We start from the raw sequence: 25,328 nt of genomic DNA, 5'->3' as shown, positions 1-25,328 counted from the left end.
GATAGCCCATAAAATGCATTTCCACCCTTTTCAGAGGTGCAATTTCAGAGGTTTGCCCAGGTGAATATATCATAACTTATGCGTGTGTTTCTTGAGGGTTGGTTACATTTGGAACTGAACAGAGTTGTGCACTTTATAAGTAGGTTTGCCAAAATTATCGTGCTTCTGACATTCATCTTAAAAAATCTTCAGCTACATAAATTCTAACTTTCAGGTTACCACAAGCACCCATTATTTGTGTTTCCTTATAAAATACTGGTTATGCATGCAGCATGGTAGGTACATAACTGAAAGAATTCATTTCTGAAATCAGTTAGATTACACAGTTGCTTACAGATTCCTTGTCACTGAAGCCATGAAAATACACATTAGCTGATGATAAAAATAATTGCTATTTTTCGTGTTCTATTCTTGGATAACATAGTGCTATGTTAGATTCTAATTAGGAATCTAAAATTAATTTTAACTCGAGTGTAAAGAAAAGTGTTGTTACAAATTATATTAATATTAGCTGCAAACAAAAATCTGGCTTACCGTTATGTTCAATTCTTGACTTTGCACCCTAATGTGGAAGCACCAATTTTAAGATTGTCCTCTGCATTGAATTAGGCAGGGGTCCTTTTGGGACAAATAGCATGTGATTATGTCATTGAAGACTATCATAATACATATATGTACAAGGGATCCAAATTAAGATTGCATGTACAAACCATAAATCTGGCATTTCAAAACTTTCAAGTACATGACTTTGCAAGCCAAAGAACATGAATTTAATGCAGTTTTTACATGTTTTATTTCCTGGCTTATATTTAACGGAAAGAGGTAAATACAAACTATGAACTAATGCAGGTTATGAACTAATTCCCCCCTCATGTTTCATCATCATCATCAGTATTTGAGTCCTGAAACATTAATGTTGCTGTTCAGATTGATATCGTATCAGCTCCAGGACTGGCTATATTAATTGGCATTAGGAGAAGGCTGTTATCCTAGGGGAAGAAGATAGACCATTGGGACCGTGTATTAGCTCAGCCAACCTTATCTCCCTATCTCCTCCCAACCTCACTCTCTGCAGCTGTTCCAGTAGGTCTGAAGCATTCCTAGCACAAAATATGCTGCTACTGTGATAGTCTGATCAGTTATTATTGTGGCAGAGTGCCAGAATTGTCCTGAATTGCGCAGTGGTTGCTTTCAATTGAATGCATCTCAGCAAAACCTGAGTGTAGTTTCAGGGGAGAAAGAAAGGGCAGTTCTTCTGCACCTAGCACGTCTCATTCTTCCAGCATTGAGAGGGCAAGGGAGGCGGGTAAATTCACTGTGTCCTTGCTCCTCTACTCTGCTCTGCTCCTGGCAGACCTCCCTGCATTCTAGGGGAGGAAAAGCCTTTCTGATGTATAACTCTGCAGAACCAGAGACACTCTTAGGTGTATTCTTTACATCCTTACCCCTTATGCCCCAAAACAGTGGCTCTGCTATATGCAAGGCCTTCCGCAGCCCTTACTTGGTCTGGAGCTGAATGCCTGTGGTGTTGTTCTATATCATTTTACTTTGGCACAAGGACTGTATGCTGCAAAATATCCTGTGTGTTAAATGGTCTTAGGAATCATTTTATCTATGCCTACACCCAGATCTGTCCTTTATTAAAAACCCTGGCTTGTCAGAATCACTTTTGATCAGACTAACGTGTTTGGTTCATATCAGAACAACTGGGAGCTATGAAAAATGTATAGAGAATGGGATAGCGTGGCTAGCATGCTACTGTGCTGACCCCGTTTTATCAGCCCCAGGTCAAGAACTTCACAGGTTTGGAGGGCCCTGGATTCTGCCAAACCTAGGGGCTTACTTGGCTGAAGAACATAACACATGAGAAAATGGGACATTCCTTCCCAAGCTAATCTTACTTCTCCTGTCCGTAAGAAACAATGGAAACATTCAGTATGAACTGCTTTACCACGAAGGGTTACAGCATAAAAAAGCATTCAGACTTTTGCTCATTTCCCTACATGTGAGTTTTATGGGACAGTGCATAAGTTAAAGCTCCCCAGGGGCAGCTCTAGCTTGCACTTTGGTATTTACACTGGATTTTGTGCAACCATTTACTACAGCATTCAATAAAAGAAGTCAGGTAACCCCTGCATCACGTGGCACACATGGCACCTTTGGGACCCAGACTTCCGCAAAGAAATGCAGTATATACCTACACCTGGAGAATACTGTATGTGCTAACAGCTTTGGTATCTTTCAGCTCACTCTTTCAACTCTTTTTTTTCACCTCTGCACAACTGCTTCTTACTTTTCTTTGTTTCTAAAGTGAGCTAATTGCTGGGGGAAGCGTGGGAGAATGAAGTGCTATGTCTATACCATAGCCAAGGGCACTTGAAAGCTTTCCAGAACAGCCCTGGCAATCTGACTTTTGCTTGTTCCGGAAAGCCTGCATCTTTCAGGTGATAAGGTTATGAGATCTCCATGGCCAAATCAGTCTTATGCTAAGATTTTGAGTAACATCTCAGTTGCTTTAGTAGCATATTTTGGTGTCCATCAGGTCAGGTCACTGGAAAGTGAACTACCACAGGCTGCTTTCTGAGCTAGTTTGGCCAAGAGATGCAGGAAACATTTCCTCTTTAAATGTGCTTTAAATGTAGATTTTACTTAAAATATTCCACCAAAGTGATTTTTAAAGCAGACGAATATAGAGATTAAAGTGTAGACTTCAGCATGTAAGTAGTAGGGTATCCAATCAATTGATTTGGAAAGAGCTAAACATGAAAACTGCTATATGTCAAGTCCTTTTTAGGAGTTGTACAGTCATTCATTGCCTAATGATAAAAGAAATATACTGTGTTTCTCTGTCATCTGTCTTTCGCTCAGAAAAAGAGTGATGATGCAATAGCAAAAATTATTCTATCTATTCATTATAAAGGTCAGTTTCTTTCTTCTTTGTTAAATTCATGACTCATATAATATATAACTGGTCACAGTCAGAACATCTACTGTTTTCTGCTTAGATATTCTCCTGCACAAATCATTTTTAAAGCTTAAGATACAAAGTTCCAGACTTCAGGGAATGCCAAGTTCACAATGCCCCATATAGCCATTAATACTTCCTTCCAAAATTTATTATTCTTTAATCTCTCCCATAATATATGAATTACAGTCCCTGGTGGAAATTCCACATTTTCCTGCATATATCATTTCAATCTTTGAAATTCTACAATACTGACATAGTTTAAAATTAATACACAGCCCTTATATTCGTTTGGGCAAAAAGAGAATCCCAGCTCTGTTACTTTCCATTGCAGGAAAGTTATTTTAGATATTCTGAGCCAAATTTCCATTTTTATGAGGTTGGCAATGAAGTTTTTACTTCTGGGAAAAAGATAATAGTGCTGCAATTTATAAGCATGGTTGGAGAAAAGTAAAGCTTGTTGTACCCACTGGTTCCTATTCTTATACACATCTTCATCAAAGCAAGCAAAGAAAATGGGGTTTGGTGGATATGAACAAATGAGCGCTTCAAAGGGTCTACATTAGGATTATTCTCATCCGAGCAAAAAAACAATTAAACCATTATGAGGTAAGGGATTTTACTAACCACTCCTTGTAGCATTCATTCAGTTATATGGATCAGATCTGGCTTTCAAATAAAGCCAGTTAACTTTGGTGCTCATGTGTTTGTGCTCACCCACAGTAATCAGTGGGAGTTCTGTGTATAAGGAACAATAAATGGCAGGAAAAGAATAGCTACTTTTTAGATGACTGTCAGAATAAATAATATCTGAATTGCGGTGGGCTAGCATGCTAGAATGCTATGTTAGACCAATTCACTGTATCCATACAAAAACAGAGCTTGACTGCTTTGTATGTGTGTGACCCAGGACATGCAGTGATTTGTTAATCCACATGCTGCAGTCATTCAGAAGAGTGGACAGGAGTCATGGAACTTAATCCTCAAAAAAGCACTTCCCTAAATTCTACATGTTGTTGTAGTAGGGACACTATTGAACTGTGTGTTAAAGCTATGAAAGCCTTTATGTTTGCAGAAGCAGTGCACATTTAATTAATTGTATGAAGTTAAAGGGCCCTGTTTTAATTCAGTGGCTGTGGTGTTAAGTGTGCACTTGACAGGGAAAGGAACATACAACTTTGAAGGTACCTCCTGAGTCATTGTATCTGTTCCACTATTATCACAGACACTGTCACATAATCCATGTCTTAAATTATCAGGCTTTAACAAGTGTGGGGGCCAAGGGGTTGCCCCCACTACTCCTATTGGAAGGCTGTTCCAGAACCTCATGGCTAGAAACCCTCTAATTTCCAACCTTTATTTATTCATGGCCAGTTTATACATACTTGTTCTTGTGCCAAAATTTTTCTTTAGCTTAAATAGTCCTTTTCTCTTCCTGGTGTTTTACCGCCGTGGTATATTCATAAACAACAATCATACCTCCACTCAGACTCAATTTTCTAAGCTAAATAAACCAAGCTGTGTAGTATTCTCTTAGTAGCTGGCTTCTCCGTTCCCCCAGTCATCCTAGCAGCCCTTGTCAGCATCTGTTTTCATCTGTGTTCATCTTTCTTGAATAAGGAACCAGAATTGCACGTGGCATTTCAGATGAGCTTGTGCCTGTGCCTTGTACAATGACATTAATACTGTCCTATCTCTTCTAGAAACATCTTGATTAATACAGTTTAGGATTTCATTGACCTCATTTAGTTCAAACTGAATTAACACTTTGAATAAACACACAATTATCTTGCAGATTTATTTACTAAAACTAAGAACAAAGTAATGCTTAAAGTCATTTGCCTGTCAGTCACTTTTAGAGCTTTTTCTGTTACCCCAATATCTGCTTATTAAGGAGGAGCTGCTGTTTGTCTTAGGATTTTCCAACCCAACAACCTCTCCACCTCTCAGGTATATTTTTTACTGTAAATCATTGTCCCCTGTGGCAACCAACCTTGACATTTCTGTCAATACAGATGCAACAGATCCTCCCAAGCTCTCACACATACTTACAGTCTCTGCAGAGACTGAAAATTCATCTGAATGGAAAACTCCAACTGGCATTAATGTGAGAATCATCTTCACAAAGCAAGCAGAAAGGAGTCTTCTCCTGGAGAACCCCAGCTACCCAAACATGTCCCACCGGTGCATGTGTTTCATGCCATTAGTGTGAAAGAGAAACTTGCTAGTGCCAGTGAGGTAGAGAATATGAAATTTTACTCAAGTCATCCTGAAACCCATTTAGGATGCCCAATATAGCATATCAAGGAAAGGGTGTTCACATGATCTCCTGGCTGCAGATGTTTTCATTATAAATTGATAACAGCAACATTAGCCTGGAGGTGGGGTCAGTTCTAGAGTTCGAGGAAGGGGACTTTGCATGGATGAAATTAAAAGGTTCTGAACCACCAGAGGTACATTGGAAATAAACAGGACTGTACCAGTTCATGTGCATTTCTGACGTGCTGGGTATTAGAAAGTAATTTCTAAGTAGGAAGGTAGTTAAGAACTGGGAGAGATTATCTGGAGAGGTTGTGGAATCCATCACTGGGAACTTTTAAGTTCAGGTTAGATAAGCACTTGTCTGGGGTGATCCTGCCTTAAGCAGGGGTTGAACTTGATGACCTCATGAGGCCTCTTGTAGCCCATTTTTTTCTGTGAAGATATGAATCTTGCACCGTGTTCTGAAAATTATAAGGCTAATTTATCCTGGTCTTCAGTGCACAGTTGTCCTAGAAACTGCCAAGGAATTTCCACCAAAAATGCTCTGCTTCTAACTCCTGTGGAGAAGTGGAGCTCTGTCAGCTGAAGTTCTGACTGAAAGCTGTTTCTTTCCTGGGACACAAAGCCAGAGGCATCAGAGGTAGGTGGGTCACATTCTGTATAGCAGGGCATCAACAACTTATGGCCTGGGGCATCAGCAATTTATGGCCCATGTAGCCCTGAATCCAGCCTACAGAGGTAGGGGGGCTTCACCCAGTTGGGGTAGCTTCACCCATGCCATGCTGGGCAGCGGAGAGAAACCTGACCTGTTGTCTTGGGAAGTACCTGGAGCCCTGATCCAAGATGTCATGGAGGGATTACTGAGACACATCCAGCCCTCTCACTGCTACCCCATGCTGCTCATCCATGTGGGCACCAGGGAGACCCTGAGCAGATCAGAATTGACTACAGGGCTCTGGGTGCAAGGGTGAAGGGGTCTGGGGCTCAGGTTGTGTTCTCTTTCATCTTTCCTGTCAAGGGAAAGGGCCGAGGCAGCAGTGGGTACATCCTGCAGATCAATACCTGGCTGCACAGGTAGTGTTGCCAGCAGGGCTTTGACTTCTTCAACCATGGGATGATCTAAGAAGAAGGATTGCTGGGAAGAGATGGGATCCACCTGACAAGGAGAGGAAAGAGCATCTCCGCAGACAGGCTCACTAACCTAGTGAGGAGGGCTTTAAACTAGGCTCACCAGGGGATAGAGACCAAAGTCCTGAGGTAAGTGGAGAAGCGGGAGACCTGGAGGAAGAGGGTGCAGGAGGGTGCAAAGGAGAGGTGCTCTCATACTTCCTGAGAAATCAGGGGAATTGACTAGTTACCTCAGGTGCCTGTACATGAATGCATGGAGCCTGGGAAACGAGCAGGAAGAACTGGAAGTCCTTGCACAGTCACAAAACTGTGACATGATTGGAATAACAGAGACTTGGTCAGAGGTCGCATGACTGGAGCACTGTCATGGATGGATACAAACTGTCCAGGTAGGACAGGTAGGGGAGAAGAGGAGCAGGAGTTGCACTTTATTGCCAAGATCCATATGATGCTCAGAGCTCCAGTACAAAACTGGAGATAGGCCTGTTGAAAATCTCTGGGATAAGGTTAGAGGGGAGAGCAACAAGGGTTGTGTTGTGGTGGGTGTCTGCTACAGACCACCAGACTAGGAGGAAGTGGTGGATGAGGCTTTCTTCAAACAGCAAGTGGAAGTTTCCTGATCACCCTGACATCTGCTGCAAGGACAATACAGTGGTGCACAGGTAATCCAGGAAGTTTTTGGAGAGTGTTGGGGACAACTTCCTGGTGCAAGTACTGGACTGGCCAACTAGGGATCATGCTCTTCTTGACCTGCTGCTCACAAACAGGGATGCATTGGTGGGGAATGTAGTAGTGGATGGCAACTTGGGTGGCAGTGATCACAAGGTGATTGAGTTCAGGATCCTGAGGAAAGGAAGGATGGTGAGCAGCAGAGTAAGGACCCTGGACTTCAGAAAAGCAGACTTTGACTTGCATGGGCAGGATCCCCTGGGAAGCCAGTCTGATGGGGAGAGGAGTCCAGGAGAGCTAGCTGCACTGTAAAGAAGCCTTCTTGAGAGTGCAGGAACAAACCATCCTGATGCACAGAAAGACTAGCAAGTATGGCAGAAGTCCAGCTTGGCTTAGCAGGGAACTCTTCAGTAAACTGAATTACAAAAAGGGAGCTTATAAGAAGAGGAAACTTGGACAAATAACTAGGAAGGAGTGTAAGAGTATTGCTCAGGCATGCAGGGATGAAGTCAGGAAAGCCAAAGCACAATTGGAGCTGCAGCTAGCAAGGGATGTGAAGGGTAACAAGAAGGGTTTCTACATGTATGTCAGTAGCAAGAGAAGGATCAGGGAAAGTGTGGGTCCCTTTCTGAATGCGGGAGGCAGCCAAGTGACAAATGATGCAGAGAAGGGTGAAGTACTCAATGCCTCTTTCACCTCAGTCTTCACAGGCAAGGTCAGCTCCCAGACTGCTGCACTGGGCAGCACAGTTTGGGGAGAAGGTGAGCAGCCAACTGTGGTGAAAGACCAGGTTAGGGACTATGTAGAAAAGCTGGACATGTACAAGTCCATGGGGCCGGATGTGATGCACCTGAAGGTGCTGAGAGAGTTACCGATGTGATTGCAGAGTCGCTGGCTATCATCTTTGAAAACGCATGGTAAATCGGAAGAGGTCCCAAACAATTGGAAAAGGGCAAGTGTAGCGTCCAGCTTTAAGAAATGAAAGAAGGAGGATCCAGGGAACTATAGACCAGTCAGCCTTGCCTCAGCCCCTGGAAAAATCATGGAGAAGGTCCTTATGGAATCCATTTCTAAGCACTTGGAGGAAAAGGTGATTAAGAACAGTCAACCAAGGATTCACCAAGGGCAAGTCATGCCTGACAAACCCGATTGCCTTCTCTGATGAGGTGACTGGCTCTGTGTATGCAGGGAGACCAGTGGATGTGGTGTACCTTGATTTTAGCAAGGCTTTTTATACAGTCTCCCACAACATTCTCACAGGCAAGCTGAGGAAGTACAGGCTGGATGAATGAACTGTAAGGTGGATAGAAAACTGGCTGAAGCATCAGGCTCAGAGGGTAGTAATCAATGGCTCTATGTCTAGTTGGTAGCCGGTATCAAATGGAGTTCCCCAGGAGTCAGTCCTGGACCTGGTTTTGTTCAATGTCTTAATCAATGACCTGGAAGATGGCATGGAGTGCACCCTCAGCAAGTGTGCAGATAACACCAAGCTGGGGGGAATAGTAGATACGCTGGAGGGTAGGGCTTGTATTCAGAGTGGCCTAGACAAATTGGAGGATTGGTCCAAAAGACATCTCATGAGGTGTAACAAGGACAACTGGAAAGTCCTGCACTTAGGATGGAACAATCCCATGCACCAGTACAGGCTGGGGGCTGACTGGCTGGGCAGCAGCTCTGTAGAAAAAGCCCTGGGGATTACAGTGGACAGTAAACTGAATATGAGCTAACAATGTGCCCTTGTTGCAAAGAAGGCTAACATCATACTGGGCTGCATTGGTAGCTGTGTTGCCAGCAGGCCAAGGGAAGTGATTATTCCCCTCTATTCAGCACTGCTGAGGGCACATCTGGAGTACTGTGTTCAGTTTTGGGCCGCCCACTACAGAAAGGATGTGGACAAATTGGAAAGGGTCCAGCAGAGGGCAACAAAAATGGTGAGGGGGCGGGGGGACATGACTTATGAAAAGAGGCTGAGGGGACTGGGTTTATTTAAGTCTAGAAAAGGGAAGATTGAGAGGGGATTTAATAGCAACCTCAACTACCTGAAGGGGGTTCAAAAGAGGATGGAGCTAGGCTGTTCTCAGTGGTGGCACATGACAGAACAAGGAGCAACAGTCTCAAATTGCAGCAAAGGAAGCTTAGGCAAGATATTAGGAAGAACTTTCTCACTAGTAAGCTAGTAAAACACTGGAGCAGGTTACCCAGAGAGATGGTGGAATCTTCGTCCTTGGAAGTTTTTAAGACCCGACTGGACAAAACTTAGGTTGAGATGATCTAATTGAGGCTGGTCCTGCTTTGAGCAGGGGGTTGAACTAGATGCCCTCCTGAGGCCCCTTCCAACCCTAATTTTCTATGATTTCTATGAAATAGCAGCATCAGTGGTGGAAGCCAAATCCTAGTGCTGGTCTATCTCAGACCTCAGCTGAGTCATGCCAGGTCCCTCCCAGAAAACCTTGTGAACCATTGTTATATAGAATTTGTAGGTGTGAATACTGAACTATAGAGGTAATCACTGGGAAGCATGAAGTGCTGCTGCATTTTTCTGAAGTTTGCAGCACATTAAGATTCTGCTCTCTTTGCATACCAGTTCATGTTGAGAATTGATAGAAGACACAGGTAGCCAAAGGCAACATAGTACAATCCTTGTCACAGCCCTTAATTCTAGAAGCAGATGAGTAGATACTGGTGCCCCAGTGAAAAATCAAGATTAGATCACATAACTCTGTGACCCAGATAAAAAAAAAAAGGTCACATGAAAAAGCAGAGTGGCTCAGAGGGTGGTCATTCTTCCTAATCAGGCCTTTATTAGCTTCTGCCCCTTCCTTATTCCTCTAGCTGTGTGCTATGGCCTAGTCTCATATGAAACCATTAGCTGTAATGTAATTTTGAACTTTTGAATATGGCTTCATTATCCAGAGAGAGTGCTATTTAGATTATTAAATGTAGTTAGTAAAAGACAGCCAAAATCATGAGACAGTAATCAAGTTACTCCATCTCTTATCAAAGCTGAAGTATCAATGACAACCTTTAGTTAAAATAATAGATGAAATTATACTGGACAAGCACAGAGATCTGTTTCTGGAGTGCCAGCTAAAGTACATGCAGTGACATTTATTATCTCTTGACGTTAATTTCTGAATTTGCTTTTGAAATCATTTTTAGTTGTCAAGTTTTAAATTTAACAAAACTCAGTCCTAGTGTCAAGGAAGATACTGACAGTGGTTCATTAGCATTTGTTGCTAAACTTAAATATAAAATGTTGCCAGTTTTTTCTATAGGCTTCAAAATGCCAGTCATACTTAAAAGAAAAATAGCTCGCAGGTAGCACTGATGAGGCTGGAAAATTCCATTTTGTAAGGAAAAGAGTCCTTAATGTGAGGTTTATTATGAAAACATGCCGTTAGCATCAAGAAACAATAAGACTTTCATTCCACTCAAAAGATTCATGACCTCACAGAGCTTCGGCCCAAAAGAAAGAACTCCCTAGTTTAGGAAATTCAACTCCAACAGGCAGAAGCCAACAGAATCAGTGGCAATAAAAAATAAAAATGCTTCAATAATAAAATATTTCAAGGTAACTTTAAAAAAGCCCTCAATCAAGACATACAAATGGTATTTGCTGTATGCAGGAGTTTTGCAGGCTTGTTCTGGGGTCATTGATGAGACAATTAAAGGTCACAGTGGAGGGATTATAGGGCTAGAAAAAGAATCTCCCTTGATGGACAGAATGGCGTTTATGTGTTCCACCAAATTTATTATGTTTTTATATGGATAGGAGAGAGAGATTATATTGTTGTCCCATGGGTTAGAAGGGACTTTACTCCAAATAGTTTATTATTCCCAGGAACATTTCAGCTTGTAGTCTATAATTTTATAGAAAAACCAGGCTGATTTGGAATTTTTTATTACACTCCCTTTTGTTTCTGCGTATTCCTGACCAAAAACACCACATTTTTCATGGATAACATTTTGAACAGCAAGCTGTTTGAGTAGACACATCCCCTCTGAAGAGAGGAGATAGGCCTGGATTCACCACATGTATAGCACTGCTCAGGCTGCTGACCCATGGAAAATGGTGGGTTACAGTTTCAGGGAAGGTGAATCCAACTTTCATAAGAGACAGGCTATCAACACCAGTTTCCTGGCCAACGTGTGGTTCAGGTCATTACATTCTAAAGGAAATTCTTAATTTTAAATTCAGAATGATTTTAAAATTCCTCTGTATTAAATTGATGGGCAGTGTCACCATACTCCATGATAAACTGCCACATTCCCATGGCAGGTATTAAGTGATTTCTTTTGTGTGATTTTGTAAGATTTTTTTTCAGGGTTGGCATTGAGTTACTACACCATCCTTTACCAGGGGCAGCAGTGTCATTGGAAATGGCCTGTTCTGCCTGTCATTTTTCCAGCACACCACTGACATTTTCCTTACCACCTTCCACAACTCCAGATCCATCTTCACTTCTGGAGTGGGTAGTTGGGCATGGTCCCTGGGTGAGAGAGCTCCCTAGTTCATCATTTGTATTAGCAATGGTGTTGTTTGTAATCCAAACCCTAAAGAATAACCAGCTTCCTTGTGGAGAAGAGTTTTGATTCCAGTGGTTCTCAACCTTTCCAGACTCGAGACACCCCCCACAACTTTTTTAAATTTAGCAACACCCTGTTTTAAAACTTATAGAATTATATTACTGGTATTCTTATGTAAAGTTAATTATCTTGTTAATACATTATTACTTAATTCAGTCATTATAATTATTTTATATTCACCCCATTGCTACTGCAGCCAGGTAGAACTGCACCACGTGCTTCCTGCAAAGTCAGATTGGAAAGTAGCTGTGGCAAGGGCATGTGCTCTTACTACAGGCCTTCCTGGTCCAACTGCACATGGTGTCTCCTGGAAACAGAGGTATACGGGGCAGGTGAAACTGTCCCGTGTGCCTTTGCTTTCAGTTGACACATCGGAGCTGAAGTGAGAAGCAGCTGCAACAGAAAGGCACACCTGGCTGGATTGCATTAGTGTGTTCTTGCAGCACCCAGGTTGAGAACAACTGCTTTAGCCATATCGAACAGAAAAAAGACCAAGCTGCTCTGAATTATCTGGGTGTGTCCTTGTCTCTAGGGAATGCCCATGCCACACATGCTCTGGCACGCAGCAGGTTACCCCGAGTGAAGTAGGAAAGGCTGGGGCAAGCAACTGTGCCTGCGCCAGCAGCCTTACCTTGGGTTCTGGGGACCTCTGGGAGCTGCAGCTGCAGCTGCAGCAGGAAGCCCGGCCGGCAGCCAAAGTATGGTTCTGGTTGGCCAGGCTCCGGTTTTGGGCAGTGTGTGCTGCTGCCACATGAACTGCCCTGAGTTTTTTTGACATTGGATTTTTTTTGACCCCAGGATCTCCCAGGATCAACCCCCTGCAAAGTATCATCACAGAGAAGGCCTGCATGTGCAGTGTGTGGCACCACAGACGGGTCTGCAGCGCCACATACCGCACGTCCATGCTTATCTGGACGTGGGCCTTAAGTCCGTTGGCCATGTACATTTTTCCAAAGCTATCATTATTAATATATAAAAGGAAAAATATTTTTTCCTTGTTGTTCAGCCTCATCATCTTAGCTGAGAGAGGAAGAATAGCATTACAGAAGAGGATGTGGAGACTACATCACTGTATTTCACAACTATCTTTCCTCATATAAAAGGAGAAAAAAATGTCTTAGCTCCTGGATCCTAAAAAAGTTAAGCTGCCTGTGGAGTAAAATCAAAAGAGAATTCTGGGTTTGTAGAGGAAGAGTATAATGGGTAGATTACTACTTGTCAGGATTTCCTTTCTCCAGCTGAGATTGTTTTAGAATTATTTGGAAAACAGAAAACACTATGTAGATTTTAAAATAATATAAATAATCTGCTCTCTCCTCCTTGTATGTCCTGACATTTTGCCTACAAGCACCTGTCATTTCCATCCAATTTTAATTGTAGGTGCTAAAAGATAGGGACTTTTAAAAAAATCCTATTGTGAATCACCATGATCTGTCAGTACAGCTATGTGTGATATTACCCAAAATATGCTTTATTTGTATGTACATCTGATGTTCAGGATTTTCCAACTGTGTTCTTCTTTTTTTGCTAAAGTCCTTGACAGCAACAGTAAGCTGGTTAAAAATGAATAATATCTAGGATAACTTGAGAAAATCATCCTTTTGCTTCTAAAATTCTAGAGATTTCCATATGATTAAAAAAACAGTTTAAGTGCCAGTTTGCTTCATTATAATCCTCCAAAGCTTATGCTGTGGCTGATACATATATATAGTATAATGTTCTTTTATCATAACATGTCATTGCTTTCTGTGATGAGAAGCTGCACACAAATATAAAAATGGATAATTTTATGCTCACTAATCTTTTTTTTTTGTAATATAACTGAAGATAATCAAATCGAATCTTACCATCCCCTGTGCAGACTGATTACTTGCCATGTTCAGTAAAGATTTTTTTCCCCTCCATGTTCAGCACTGCATAGTTAGCTAGCTGCATTATGAGAGGCTTCCTTTTGAGTATGAGGTAGTTACTGTTGCAGCAGTCAGGAGGATGGACTAATGACCTCAGTCTGTAGGGTAAGTGTTAGGTTGATTGGTTAGAATGCTGTTCATTCACATATCATATATGCTGTGTTGATTGATTTACAGCCTCTTAGGCTGGTACATGCATGACCTCTGGAGGAAGCCATGAGGTCCAATTTGGGCTTTTACATGAAGAATTAAAAGCCAGCAAGCAACTCTTACTGGCAGAGTGATTCTGCCTTTTTATTATAATGTACCATAACATCATTGGCTCCTCTTCCAGCACAAATTTTGTTCAAAGATCAGAAGAGATTCTTAGTGTTGTCTTTAGCATCCAGAAAATCTAAGAAGAAGCCTAATCTGATCTAGTATCTGCTGCTCCTGACTCTTGCCACAGAAAGGTATGTATACACCTGAAGCTTCCAGCACTATAATGTTCAGGTGGCATTTATAGTATAAATTATGTATGAGTGAAACGAAGGGTATTTTAACAGCAGATAGCTGAAAAGCATTGCAATGTACTCCGAATCCAGCAGCATTGCCTGGAGCTACTCTGAGGCCTCTTTCTAAACTCAGGCATTAGCACAAAGCACACCTCTGACTGCAGGCATTTAAAGATCAACAGGGGCCAAAAAAGCTTTTAAGATCCAATGAAACCAGGAAAACAACCATGTTCCCTTTCAGTGTCAGGTTAGATTGCCATCTTATGAGTGCAGCTATTCCAGGTACAGAGTGCTTAGTGGTTTGGGTCTTGTTATGTGGAGAAAGTGTTCCACAGCAAACATCTGTTTCTTTCACCTGCAAACCACAATGTGCTGTGAAAAAGCAGGACTGTAGCCACAGAGACCCAAGGGGGTGTGGGAAATCTGGCTCAGTGGGATGAGCATGGTTTTCTGAAACATGGTATCAAAAGAGCACTTAAAAAGGAGAGGATGCTTTTAAAGCACATGATACACCACAAATTGGGCAGATTAGGTTGCTTTTAAGCTTAAAGTTTTTACAGGATGTTCTCAGTACTGTCATAATAGTAATATTGGAGTTTTGCATCAGGACAACATGAGGGTATTTTTTTCTTTCTTTTTTCTTCTTTTTTTTTCAGGTACTGTAATATTGTCATTGCTTTCCAAAGTACAATTAATTATTATCAGTTGGGAAAAAAACATTGTACAGAGCACATAGCATATATTTATACACTGGGTACAGCTGACATTTTTCTTTTCCATTTGTCAGTGTCATTGCTACATAAGGGACCTTGGGGTTATGGTTGATCACAGGATGAACAAGAGCCACCAATGAGATGCTGTAGTCAACAAAGCTAATAGCATACTGGGATGTACTAACCGATGCATCGTGAGCAGGACTAAAGAAATGATACTTCCAGTTTACTCCATGCTGGTGAGACCCCAGCTGGAGTACTGTGTCCAGTTCTGGGTGCCAGACTTCAAAAAAGACGTGGAGCACCTTGAAAGGGTCCAGAGAAGGGCCACAAGAATGATTAAGGGTCTGGAGGACAAACCTTATGAGGAAAGACTCAGGGATTTGGGACTGTTCAGCCTGGGGAAGAAAAGACTGAGGGGAGACTTGGTGGTCATCTATAAGTATGTAAGGGGTGAATATCAGGAGCTGGGGAAAAAAAACATTCACTAGGGCACCCCAGGGCAGGGCAAGGAGCAATGGCCATAAACTGTTAGTGGATAGGTTCAGGTTGGATGTAAGGAAGAACTTCTTTATGGTAAGGGTGACCAGAATCTGGAATAGACTTCCCAAGGAGGTGGTGGAGTCCCCAACCTTGGAAGTCTTTAAGAGGAGAGTGGACAGACACCTTGCTGGGACCATTTGATCTCAAGACCATTCCTGCCCAGAGCAGGGGAGTTGGACTCAATGATCTTTCAGGGTCCCTTCCAGCCCTTAATTTCTATGATTCTATGATTCTGTTTTACAATTTAAATTCATATTTCATGTGCATGGGTACTGTCATCAGGCCAAATTCTTAACTAGCAAAAGTATCATTGCCCAGTTAAAGTAAATAGAGTTATGATTATTTAATCCAGTCAAGGATGTGACCCCTTAATTCTTTCTGGGGGAAAAAATGTCATCGTAGAAACAGCTGACCCATTAACAGAGTTGTGTTGACAACCACTGAGGATTTCACCCAAAAGTTATTGTAAATTTGATCTGTTTGTTGGGGGTCCCAAGCCTTGTAGGAGTTGTGCTTCTTTGAGGTGTAATGTCCATTGGTTTTTGATAAATTCTGTGACAGACGTTGTGTTGTTTTTATTTATCAAGTGAATCATGAGGCATAGCACTGTACCCCCCACAGGTTCTCTGCTCTGCTGCTGTGAGAGTACTGGGCAAAGTTACCATTTTATTAATTAAAATTGTCTCAAAGCCAACAAGTTCAAAATCAAGAAGGAGGGAAAGAAGAAAGAAACAGACAGAAGTTTTCAGGGGTGGGGCAGAGGATTACAAATTATCCAAATGTAATGGAACAGCAGAACGAGATTTTTAAAAAAGAAATTACTATTGAAAACAAAGAGAGCAGTCCAGGACCACCTGGTTAGCATCACAGGACCTTAAAAAAGGTGCTAGAGGAAATAAAGATAGAGGAATTAAAACTTGCTAGTCCCAGCACGCACACTAAGAAAATTTCTAAAAACCTTGACCATTTGCTGAATAATGGAATGGCTGCAGGTGAGTAACAGGTGGTCTGGATTCACAAAAGGATAGTCAAGCCTCAAAAAGGAGGACCAACATGATATAAGCTACAAGAATATCATAATTGTGCCAAAAAATAGAGGGGCCCATTCTGTTTCTAAAGCGTGGGAAAAGGTAGCTCAGTAGCCCTCTTCATACACCAGGACTGAATGCCACAATTCCCTGGTATCCCTGGCTCCAATCCTAGATGGGTTAATGTAAACTTTCTTCTTTTCATCCTGCTGCTTCCACCATCTTCCCCAGTGATCTTGCGCAAGCTTGGGTCCTGGCTTCACCAGTCTACCATTGGAAAGTATAATACTTAGCTAGTCTCCAAGGGTGCTTTGAGGCAATGTTTATTGCTGCTTATAAAGTACTTTGAGCTCCTTGAATTGAAACTGGTGGAACAGCAAACCACAGTTTTCTGGCATGCATTTTCAAACGAATTATGGGTCAGCCATATAACATCGGCAGACTCCTAATGTAAGCCTTTACAGTACGAAAATGCCAAGAGATGCTTTGACACCAGGGGAGATAATAACATATAACATCTGCAGACTCCTGATGTAAGCCTTTACAGTAAGGAAATGCCAAGAGATGCTTTGACATCCAAGCAGTTTGGGATCCAGGGAGAATCAAGTCCCAAACTGAACATTATTGTCATTTTAAATCAATGGCCATTGATCAAAAAGAGTACACTTGTGTTGACAGAAATTGCTAAGTGATCTAATAGGGCATCAAATGTAAAAGACATGTTTGTCATTCTTCATAACAGGATGGCTTATGTCAGGTGCATAGAAATGTTAGCAGCTGAATGATGACAGTTGTGGCTGGGAGTTCCAAGGCCCCGTTTCTCTGAATCTCCCATTTGCTACTTTATAAAGTACCTTAAGTGATCATTAAGGACCTGGTCCCAAAAGTCCCACTTAAAGCAACTTCCATGGACCTTCTGTGGCTAGCTAGGGTCTGCTAGATCAGGACTATAGTGAGACAGCTGCCAAAGATACGTTATTGAACACCAGCTTATATCCTAGCCAGATGCAAAGATAGAATGAGCAGGGATAAGATATGGAGCATATAGAAGAGAGCATTGCTGTCATGAACCTACAGTGCTTGAGGGATTCATGGGATATCATTAATGTTTTCTTGAGCTCATTTTACTGATATGGCATGTGTAGTCTCTATGTATAGGTACCACCAAGCTGTATTTAGCCTTGTCATTATTATGTCTTCATGAATTGTTATATTTGATATAAGTGTAATTTTGTGGGCAGTGATTAACTTAAGTGTTCCTTGCCCATTCACAGGTGGAAGAGGTAATCACTGAGAATGAGGATTTGACATGAGTCTATTTACTTATCTCCCTTATAAACATGCTTTGAGGCGCATGAGCCTTCTAGACAACTATGTGTTTACGTTTCAAAGGAAGAGACCCATAAGAATACCACCTGGAAGGATAGTTCCCACGATGGGAAAATTAAGTGAGAGACAGTAACTTTAGGATACTGGATTAGTATTTTTCATGTCTGAAAGGATGCAGATAGTCTCCTGACCTTAATTAGAGCAGGAAGGATTTGTTAGTCTGGTAAGCATGTGTCTTTGAGGAGCAGCAAGTTATATACCTAGTGTGGACTCCCCAAGAATCCAAAAGTGGTGAGATAAGAAACCAAACTTAAGCTTTGCCTTGAAAGCAAGTTATGATCTTTAGTTTTTTTCCACCTATAGGGAAGCACTGAGGCCCCCAGCCAGCCAGCTGAGTAAAGCAGGCTGACAGGGAGCTTGAGGAGGCCCTGGCAGAAAGGTGAGAGGCAGAAGCTGCTTTCTAATCTGTTGAGCTGGATAGGAGCTGAAGTCTTAGGTTTAAGAGGCAGGGTAAGATCAGATTGTTGTTCTGACATTTTCTTTTGTTTTTTTCTTATATCTTTGTATCTCAACATATAGTTACTGATTTCTGATCTTTACTTTCATTTTCATAATACAACTTTTTGTTATCTTTTTTACCCACTTACCATCCGTGCTATTTGATTCCAGAGCATCTAACCATACAGGGAGGCCTCTTCCACAGAAGAAGGAAATCCATCTTTTCTGAGGGGATGACTGGACAAGGGCATGATTCCTCTAGCTGGCAAAATCCCCTTTTCTAAGAGCTGGCGTGACGTAGGGGAGGCAGGTAGAGCTGAGATTCTAGAGGTCGGGGAGGTGACCTTTGAAGCATCTCAGTCTGCTCTCAGTGGTCAAGCTGCAGATAGCAAAGATTGGAGCCAGAGGTCTGAAAACACCTCAAAAGTGTGTCTCAAAGGCCACATCTGGGGCCAAGGCATGTCACAATTATATAGCAGTGTACTAGAACAGTGTCGATTAGAATAAGTAATCTCTAATGACATTCTTTCTCACTCTTTCAGAGGCCATGGTCAAAGATGATATGAATAATTACATCAGCCAATATTACAATGAGCCCAGTAGTGGTAAGTTTCCTTTAAAGATTTAGATTAACAGTGAATTTCAGAGCCTCATTTCTGATTGCTGAATTGCATTGCTTGGTGCAGAACAAGCAAGCATGAGCAGTTAATAGATCCATTGTGAAATTAAACCAATCTTTATGAATGTCCTATCCTTTCCATGAAAGTTTTTGTCAAGATGAAACTCTCAAGGATAAAAGGCTTGATGGCGCTCCTCCCACAGAAGTCAATTATAATGGTTTAAAAGATCCAGGTGTGTGATTTTACTGGAGTAAGACAGAGTGGTTCAAATGGGCTTAGAAAAGAAAACTGTGGAAAAGTAAGTGAATGGAAAGCAAATTGGAACATAACTTAGACGAGCCTCAGGCTGGGAACCTTTTAGAAAGGTTAAACTGAGTGAAGGAAGGATAAGAAAACTCAATGCCAGACAAAACTGACATGTGAGTAGTGGCACTAGGTCAAACTCCAAATGGATTTCTATATCTTAAGGATTGTATTGTAACCATTAAGAGGGTCATAGGATCTGAGTTTGAAATAGGCACGTACTCTACCACATTTTATACATGAGTACCCAATATGATAGATTTTAAAAGCTATGAAATAAAGCACATATTCAAAGCATCATAGGTAACTCTGTGCAAAGTTTGTTAATAAAAAATATGGGTTTTGTGTGGTATTTTTACCTTTCACTTTAAAAATGTACTCCCAGCTATGTGGTTGGGTTTTTTTTTTAAAAAGGGAATATTTCAGTTCACAGTCATCTTCCCATATCTTTGTATTCAAAGACTTCATAACAAGATGCTTGTGAAAAGGAGTGTTTGGATGCACATTTCATTTCTGTGATTATAACTACTTATTGCATGATTTTATGTGAAGCTGTTCTCTCTACAATATCTCTACGTGGTTCAAAGTAAGGCCTTTTTATGATATATGATCTTATTATCTTTCCCTTCAGACAGTGGAGTTCCTGAGGCAGCTATTTGTGTCATTACCACAGCAGCCATAGATGTACACCACCCAAACATATCTTCTGACCTGTTCACAGTGGATGTGCCAATGAAGATAGGAAGTACTGGAACTTCCACTAGTGCCACTTCAGGCAGTGTCTCCAGATCCACAGACAGCTCTGTAACTAGAGCCCAGAGTGACAGCAGCCAAACCTTTGGCTCCTCCACAGACTGCAGTACAACCCGGGAGGAGTCTTCTGAGTATTGCCCCTTAGAGAGGACGGGGAACACAAGACATGACCAAATCGATCCAAGGCAGAGGGTCAACAATGCAGTAGTTCAGGAACTGTTATCATCCTTATCAGAGGATTCATGCTTAACACAAAAAGGATTGGATCCAGTCAACCTCAAACTACCAACTCCAGCAGGTTCCACTACAGCCAGCCCCGAGCTGGAGCACAGAGTGAACATTTACAACAGGAAGAACCAAGAGAGCTTTGACGTGTTCCAGATTAAACCAGCTATCCGCTTTCAGCAGAATGCCCCAGTGATCGACGACAAGTACAAATCTTTGGAATCCAAAGAGCCAAAGTTAAACAGGGTCCCAGATTCATAGTTCTCCACCATGGTGAGGAAAAACAGGAGACGTTCTAAGCTTTAATGGTGCGCTCAGAATTACCACTGGCTGGATAGCTTGCTGCTTGCGTGGTTTGAATTAACTGAATATTCATAAATGCATGAGTTCTGAGAGCCAGCCGAAAACCATGACATTTCCAGGTTCCGAGGTCCTCGGGCTCAGCCCTGACAAGAGAGGAAACATTCTGTATTACAGAACAATGACCTCAAAGATGTACAGATTCTTAATCTTTGTTTTGCAAGGGTTTGTTTTTTTTCTAAAATAAACATTTTTTATGGAATTCTGAACAACTTCTGTCAGGTCAGGCTTCAGCAGGGTATGATACTCATAAATGTAAACTTCTTCTAAAATTTCTTACCGCCCCTTTGTACATGACGACAGTTGTAAATCCCTTTGTACAAATACTGGCAATTCTTTTTCTTCTTCCCCAAAACTTTTTTCAAGGAGCACTTTGGGCAATGCAGATTAAAGAAACAAAATATCTGATCAGTTTTTATTTTTGCATGAACTCTTTAAAAAACTTATTTTGGAAAAAAAAAATCTGGTTTTCACCTCCAAGCCAACTTGGTGAGAGAACAATGGACATTTTGCAAATTCAATTTTAATTAAAAAAAACAAGCAAACAAACTAAATGTTTGTTCTATGCTTTTGTTCACTGATGTTATGGGCTGGGCTATAGGCATAATGAAATACTGCAATTAGCTTCCACTTTGGGGGAAATATGTTAGTCTCATTTATTATGTGCCACAGAGTTTGTCTACACAGCTTGCACATAATATATTGAAATGATTGGATTCGGACAAAAGCCTTTTCTGATCTCAATAACCTTAGGGGTTTTTTTAACTCAACAACCTTAGTCTGAAGTGTCCAAATATAAGGGTTAACTCTTAAGGTTTTCCTAGCTCTGGCCATGGATTTTACAATTCAGCATGACAGGAATGTGCTTATGCAGCTTGTGTGCAGGGGTAAGTTGCACTGGGGTGATCCTCTGAGAGCCAGTGATGTCCTCTGTCTGGGGCACAAAGGGACCCCAGTACAGCCTGTCACATGGGCTACTGGGTATATTCATTTTTATATATATATATCTGTGTTGCTGCAGCACACAGAACTGATTGTATGGAAATGCATACAAGTTTCTGCCCTTTCAAGAATTCTGCGCTGGTGCTGCGGGAAGGTGTATTGTAAAGCCCCAGCTAGCCTGGCAAGCGCACACATACAACTAGGACTTCAGCAGAAGTTGCCTACGCACTGCTGCCCCAACATGACTTCAGGGTAGTAGTAAGGCAAACTGAAGAAATCATTGGTTTTGCAGTAGTGGTTTTTTTGGTAGCCTGGCATACTTGCCAGTATTTCAACAGTAGGTTGAAATAAGAAAATAGGAGTTGGCATAGGAGGACAGACCAGTGGTCTATTAGCCCAGTATCCTGCTTTCCACCAGCAGTCAGAGCTAGATAAATCACAGGAAGGTGAAACACCCACACTAATTGTGTATCTCTGTACAGAGTAGCAGAAAGACAATATTCTGAACCCAGCCAATGATTGGCTATGTGCCTTTGCTAATGAAAATGCTGGTGCTGGGTTTAAGTCATAAAAGTCTAAGCTATTTACAAAACTTACTTTTGCCTCCAGGATCTTTAGCAGCAGAGAATTTTGTGACAAATTATATCTATGTTCTATTTTTAATTTGCTGCATCCTAATTTCATTGAGTGCCTCCTGTTCTTCATTCAGATAGCTAGCCATAAAATGAATTCACAATTACAACTACTGCTAAGCTCAAAACTAAGCAGTCACTAAAGGCAAGACTTTTTTTTCTCCTTTTTTCAGATGGGCTCAACTCTCACAACTGGAGCCAAATTCTCCTAAGAGCTCAGTCCGCATTCAGAAACTGGGAGCTCCTGGGAGATAAGTGTTACTGGACATGGTCATGAATAGAATATGTCCAAAAGTTCCCTAAAATTGCCTTTGAAAGGAAAGCAGCACCTAATTTCCTTTTCAAAAAATAACAATACCCATTTTCCCAAAGAGCCTAACAGGGTAGCCAACTGCCACTCCCTTTGTGTTTTCAATTGTGTTTTTAATTGATAAATGTGTCTGGTTTTAATTAAAAAGTTATATATGAACCTACTGTTCGCTAGTTCTGCAGTGGTGGTCAATATATTCCTGCATCCTATGCATTGCCTGAATTTGTACATGCTTCCATACGGATTCTGATCAAAATTGCTTTGACCATAGAATTGATCCCCATATCCTATGCTCTCATTTATGTATCTGGACAATAATACTTATTCATTAACATTTGGTTGAGTCTTTTTGACAGAGAAGTCAATAGCTGGAATACATTTCCAAGTAAGGTGCTGGGATCAAATAGCATTAATATATTTAAACAAAAATTGGTGACTGTGCAGAATTTGATCAATTTATGGAGGAGTATTAGCTCCATACTGCAGGAAAACCAACTTCCTTTCTGCAGTCTGGAGGGTCATTTTGCTTTGATCAGACCTTTTCCCCCTGATCAGCAATAGGTTGAACATTTGCCTTACCATTTTTTCCTTTTTTTTTTTTACTTTGCCTTTTTCTGAAACATCTGATTTTAAGATCACAAGTCAAATATTGATGCTGTCAGATTCTTCCAGGGTGTATAAGTTGCTTCACCTGTAGCACAGCTGTATAACTATTTTATATACACCAGAGGCCCTGAGGCTGCAAACACTCATGCATGCAAGTGCTTAGCTTCACTACTTAGAATAGTCCCACAAATTTTTTTTCAATACGCACAGCAGTAAAGTTATCCAGCTGGATGGGTGCTAGCAGGATCTGGTCAAAAAATTCAATTGTATCAAGTAATACAATGAATTGTTCATATAATACTCCTGTGAGCCATGCATCCATCCAGTGGGTATCTGCAGTTTTCATAGCTAAGAAAAATACATTGCTATAAAAGTTTGTTTATGAAATGCTGTGCATATTTTTGCAAGGTAAGGATAGTGTGTTGAAATGAGCAATCAGACCAAATCATCATCAGGCTACTGCTATTTGTTCTTGCCACAAAGAATAAGACCGGGAGAAATGAAAGGATGGGAGGTGATATTGTTGCCAGAGTGTGATGCCCCAGAGGTATAATGAGATGATCACGTCCTTAGTCGCACAATCCAAATAAAGAATCTAGCTTTGGAATGACAGAAAGGTGCCACTAAGGTTAATTGCTGTTCATCTCCTGGCTCTAAACATCCACTACCTGCTCTTCTCTACTGAATGGAGGATGGAGTACATCTTCAATTTAAATGAGAGGGTGGGGAGGGGTGGTGCAGAATTTGGGGTTACTTTTCCCCTATTCTTGCTGTTCCTTTTTAGCCTGATCATTATTGCAGGCTCTTCTCTCGGTCTTCTTTTTAATAGCGAAACTTGGGACTCTGTTTTTAAACCAAGAAGGAACAGAGCTGCAAGAGCTTCAGCCTATGACTGCATAAAGCTCAGCTCCATTATTGCATGAAATGCTCTGGTCCTAACTGCTATAGGCAAATGGTGCTGCACCAGCTCTCAGGGCTCCCTCTGCACTTGACTGACCAACTCATCAGGAAATGAGCTGACCCACAAATGGTGCTTGTTGTTATCAAGAGCCATAATAGAAATTTAATTTAAAAGAGAGAGAGAAGCAATACTTAACTCCTTAGGCTTGGGAGCTCAAACTAATGTAAACCACCACACCCTCTGTGCCCTGGAAAGATCTTTCTGATACTTAAACTGGGCCCTGTATTACCTGACCTAATGCTACAAAGCATTTGATTTGAAGCCCTTTGATCAAATTACTTTGCTCTCATGACTTGGATCCTTCTTTTGCTTTTAGGTGTTCCCTGGCAGACAGGCAAGTCCATTGCCTGGGATCAGCCATAGACCCACATTCTCTGCTGTTATCTTCTGCCTCCCTGGGCCCAATGGAGTTAAGTTAGTTCATAGCTTTCTCTTTTCCCTGCATGTCACAGGGATGCTGTTTTCACTTTTCAGTAAAAGAAAGCCACCTTTACAAAGCAAAGCAAGCTACCACAGGCTAAAAGCTAGAGGGGAACATGCTATAGGCATTATAAGTTTATACTGTTTTAGAGATTATGTTTGTGAGATGTTCCAATAAGGTTGTCCTGACACGCTCAGCCAGACAGCCAAGTCTTTCTTCTTGGCCAAGCAGTGACTGAAAGTTGGTTGTTGGGCTCCAGCTCACATCTCTCAGATCCAGGAGCAAAAACTGCTCCCATCGTTGCTCCTGGAAGCTGGAAGTGTTGGTTTCATTCCAGTGCTCAGGGCTGACTTTGAGGTTAGGTGGAGTAGGTAAATAAATAAGTAAGAAGATGGAGATGGCAAAAAAAAAAAATGGTTAAATGTGAAATGCCTTCTATTCGCCACCAATGATTGTTTTCTGTTAAAACTGGAAAATCAGTAAGGTAGCCAAATTGCTGTCAGCAAACAGCAGACAAGCAGCTCTTTCTGTTTTGCGCACACGTGTAGTTGGCTAGCAGTCTCCAGGGATAGAGCAAATTATCACAACCAAGATTCAAGGTGCTAGTAACAGTCTCTTACGAAACCAGAAAGTTCTTTTTGAAACTCAATATTGCAGAAGAAAAGCTGAAATAGAAGCCAGTGATCTGAAGCCATCAAGCATTTCTAAAATACCTGAAAATAATTGTTCCAGATCTGCTGTGGTTGTCCTTACTGTTGAGATTTGCCTTCACAAAGACATTTTTGTTTCTCCTGCTGGTTCCAGTAGGTCTGAAAGAAGAGAAAAAGAAGCAAAATGTTGTTCTGAGTGAGGTAGCTCCATTTGATGATGTGGCTGTGCCTTGGAGCAATAATAACTCAATTCAATTGTGCTAATTTTTTAAAGAAGGCAGAAGTCCCTGCAAAGGAGGTAACTGAGCACTGATGCCCTGAAAAATTATGCCAAATGGCCTGTAATCCACGACAGAGCCTTTTGCCTTTTGTCGTGATTTTGGGGCCATTTCAAACACAGTGAAAGGATTTTCCCATGG

The 25,328-nt window shown here is 41.4% G+C and overlaps 1 protein-coding gene across 1 annotated transcript in view; it reads left to right on the top strand.

Moving 5' to 3' along the window:
* TMEM266 (transmembrane protein 266) overlaps positions 1-22,435 on the top strand; it is a 105,200-nt gene extending 82,765 nt beyond the window's left edge. The window contains exons 9-10 of the mRNA XM_014606044.3: positions 18,669-18,731; positions 19,681-22,435. Coding sequence (XP_014461530.1) covers positions 18,669-18,731; positions 19,681-20,288 — 671 coding nt within the window. The 3' untranslated portion in view covers positions 20,289-22,435. The remainder of the gene's footprint in view (positions 1-18,668; positions 18,732-19,680) is intronic.
* Positions 22,436-25,328: the final 2,893 nt, after the last annotated feature.

This window comes from Alligator mississippiensis, chromosome 11 (assembly GCF_030867095.1).
Source record: "Alligator mississippiensis isolate rAllMis1 chromosome 11, rAllMis1, whole genome shotgun sequence".
Classification (NCBI taxonomy): Eukaryota; Metazoa; Chordata; order Crocodylia; family Alligatoridae; genus Alligator; species Alligator mississippiensis.
The sequence above is the reverse complement of the archived record's forward strand: the minus strand, read 5'-3'. Positions and strand labels throughout refer to the sequence as shown.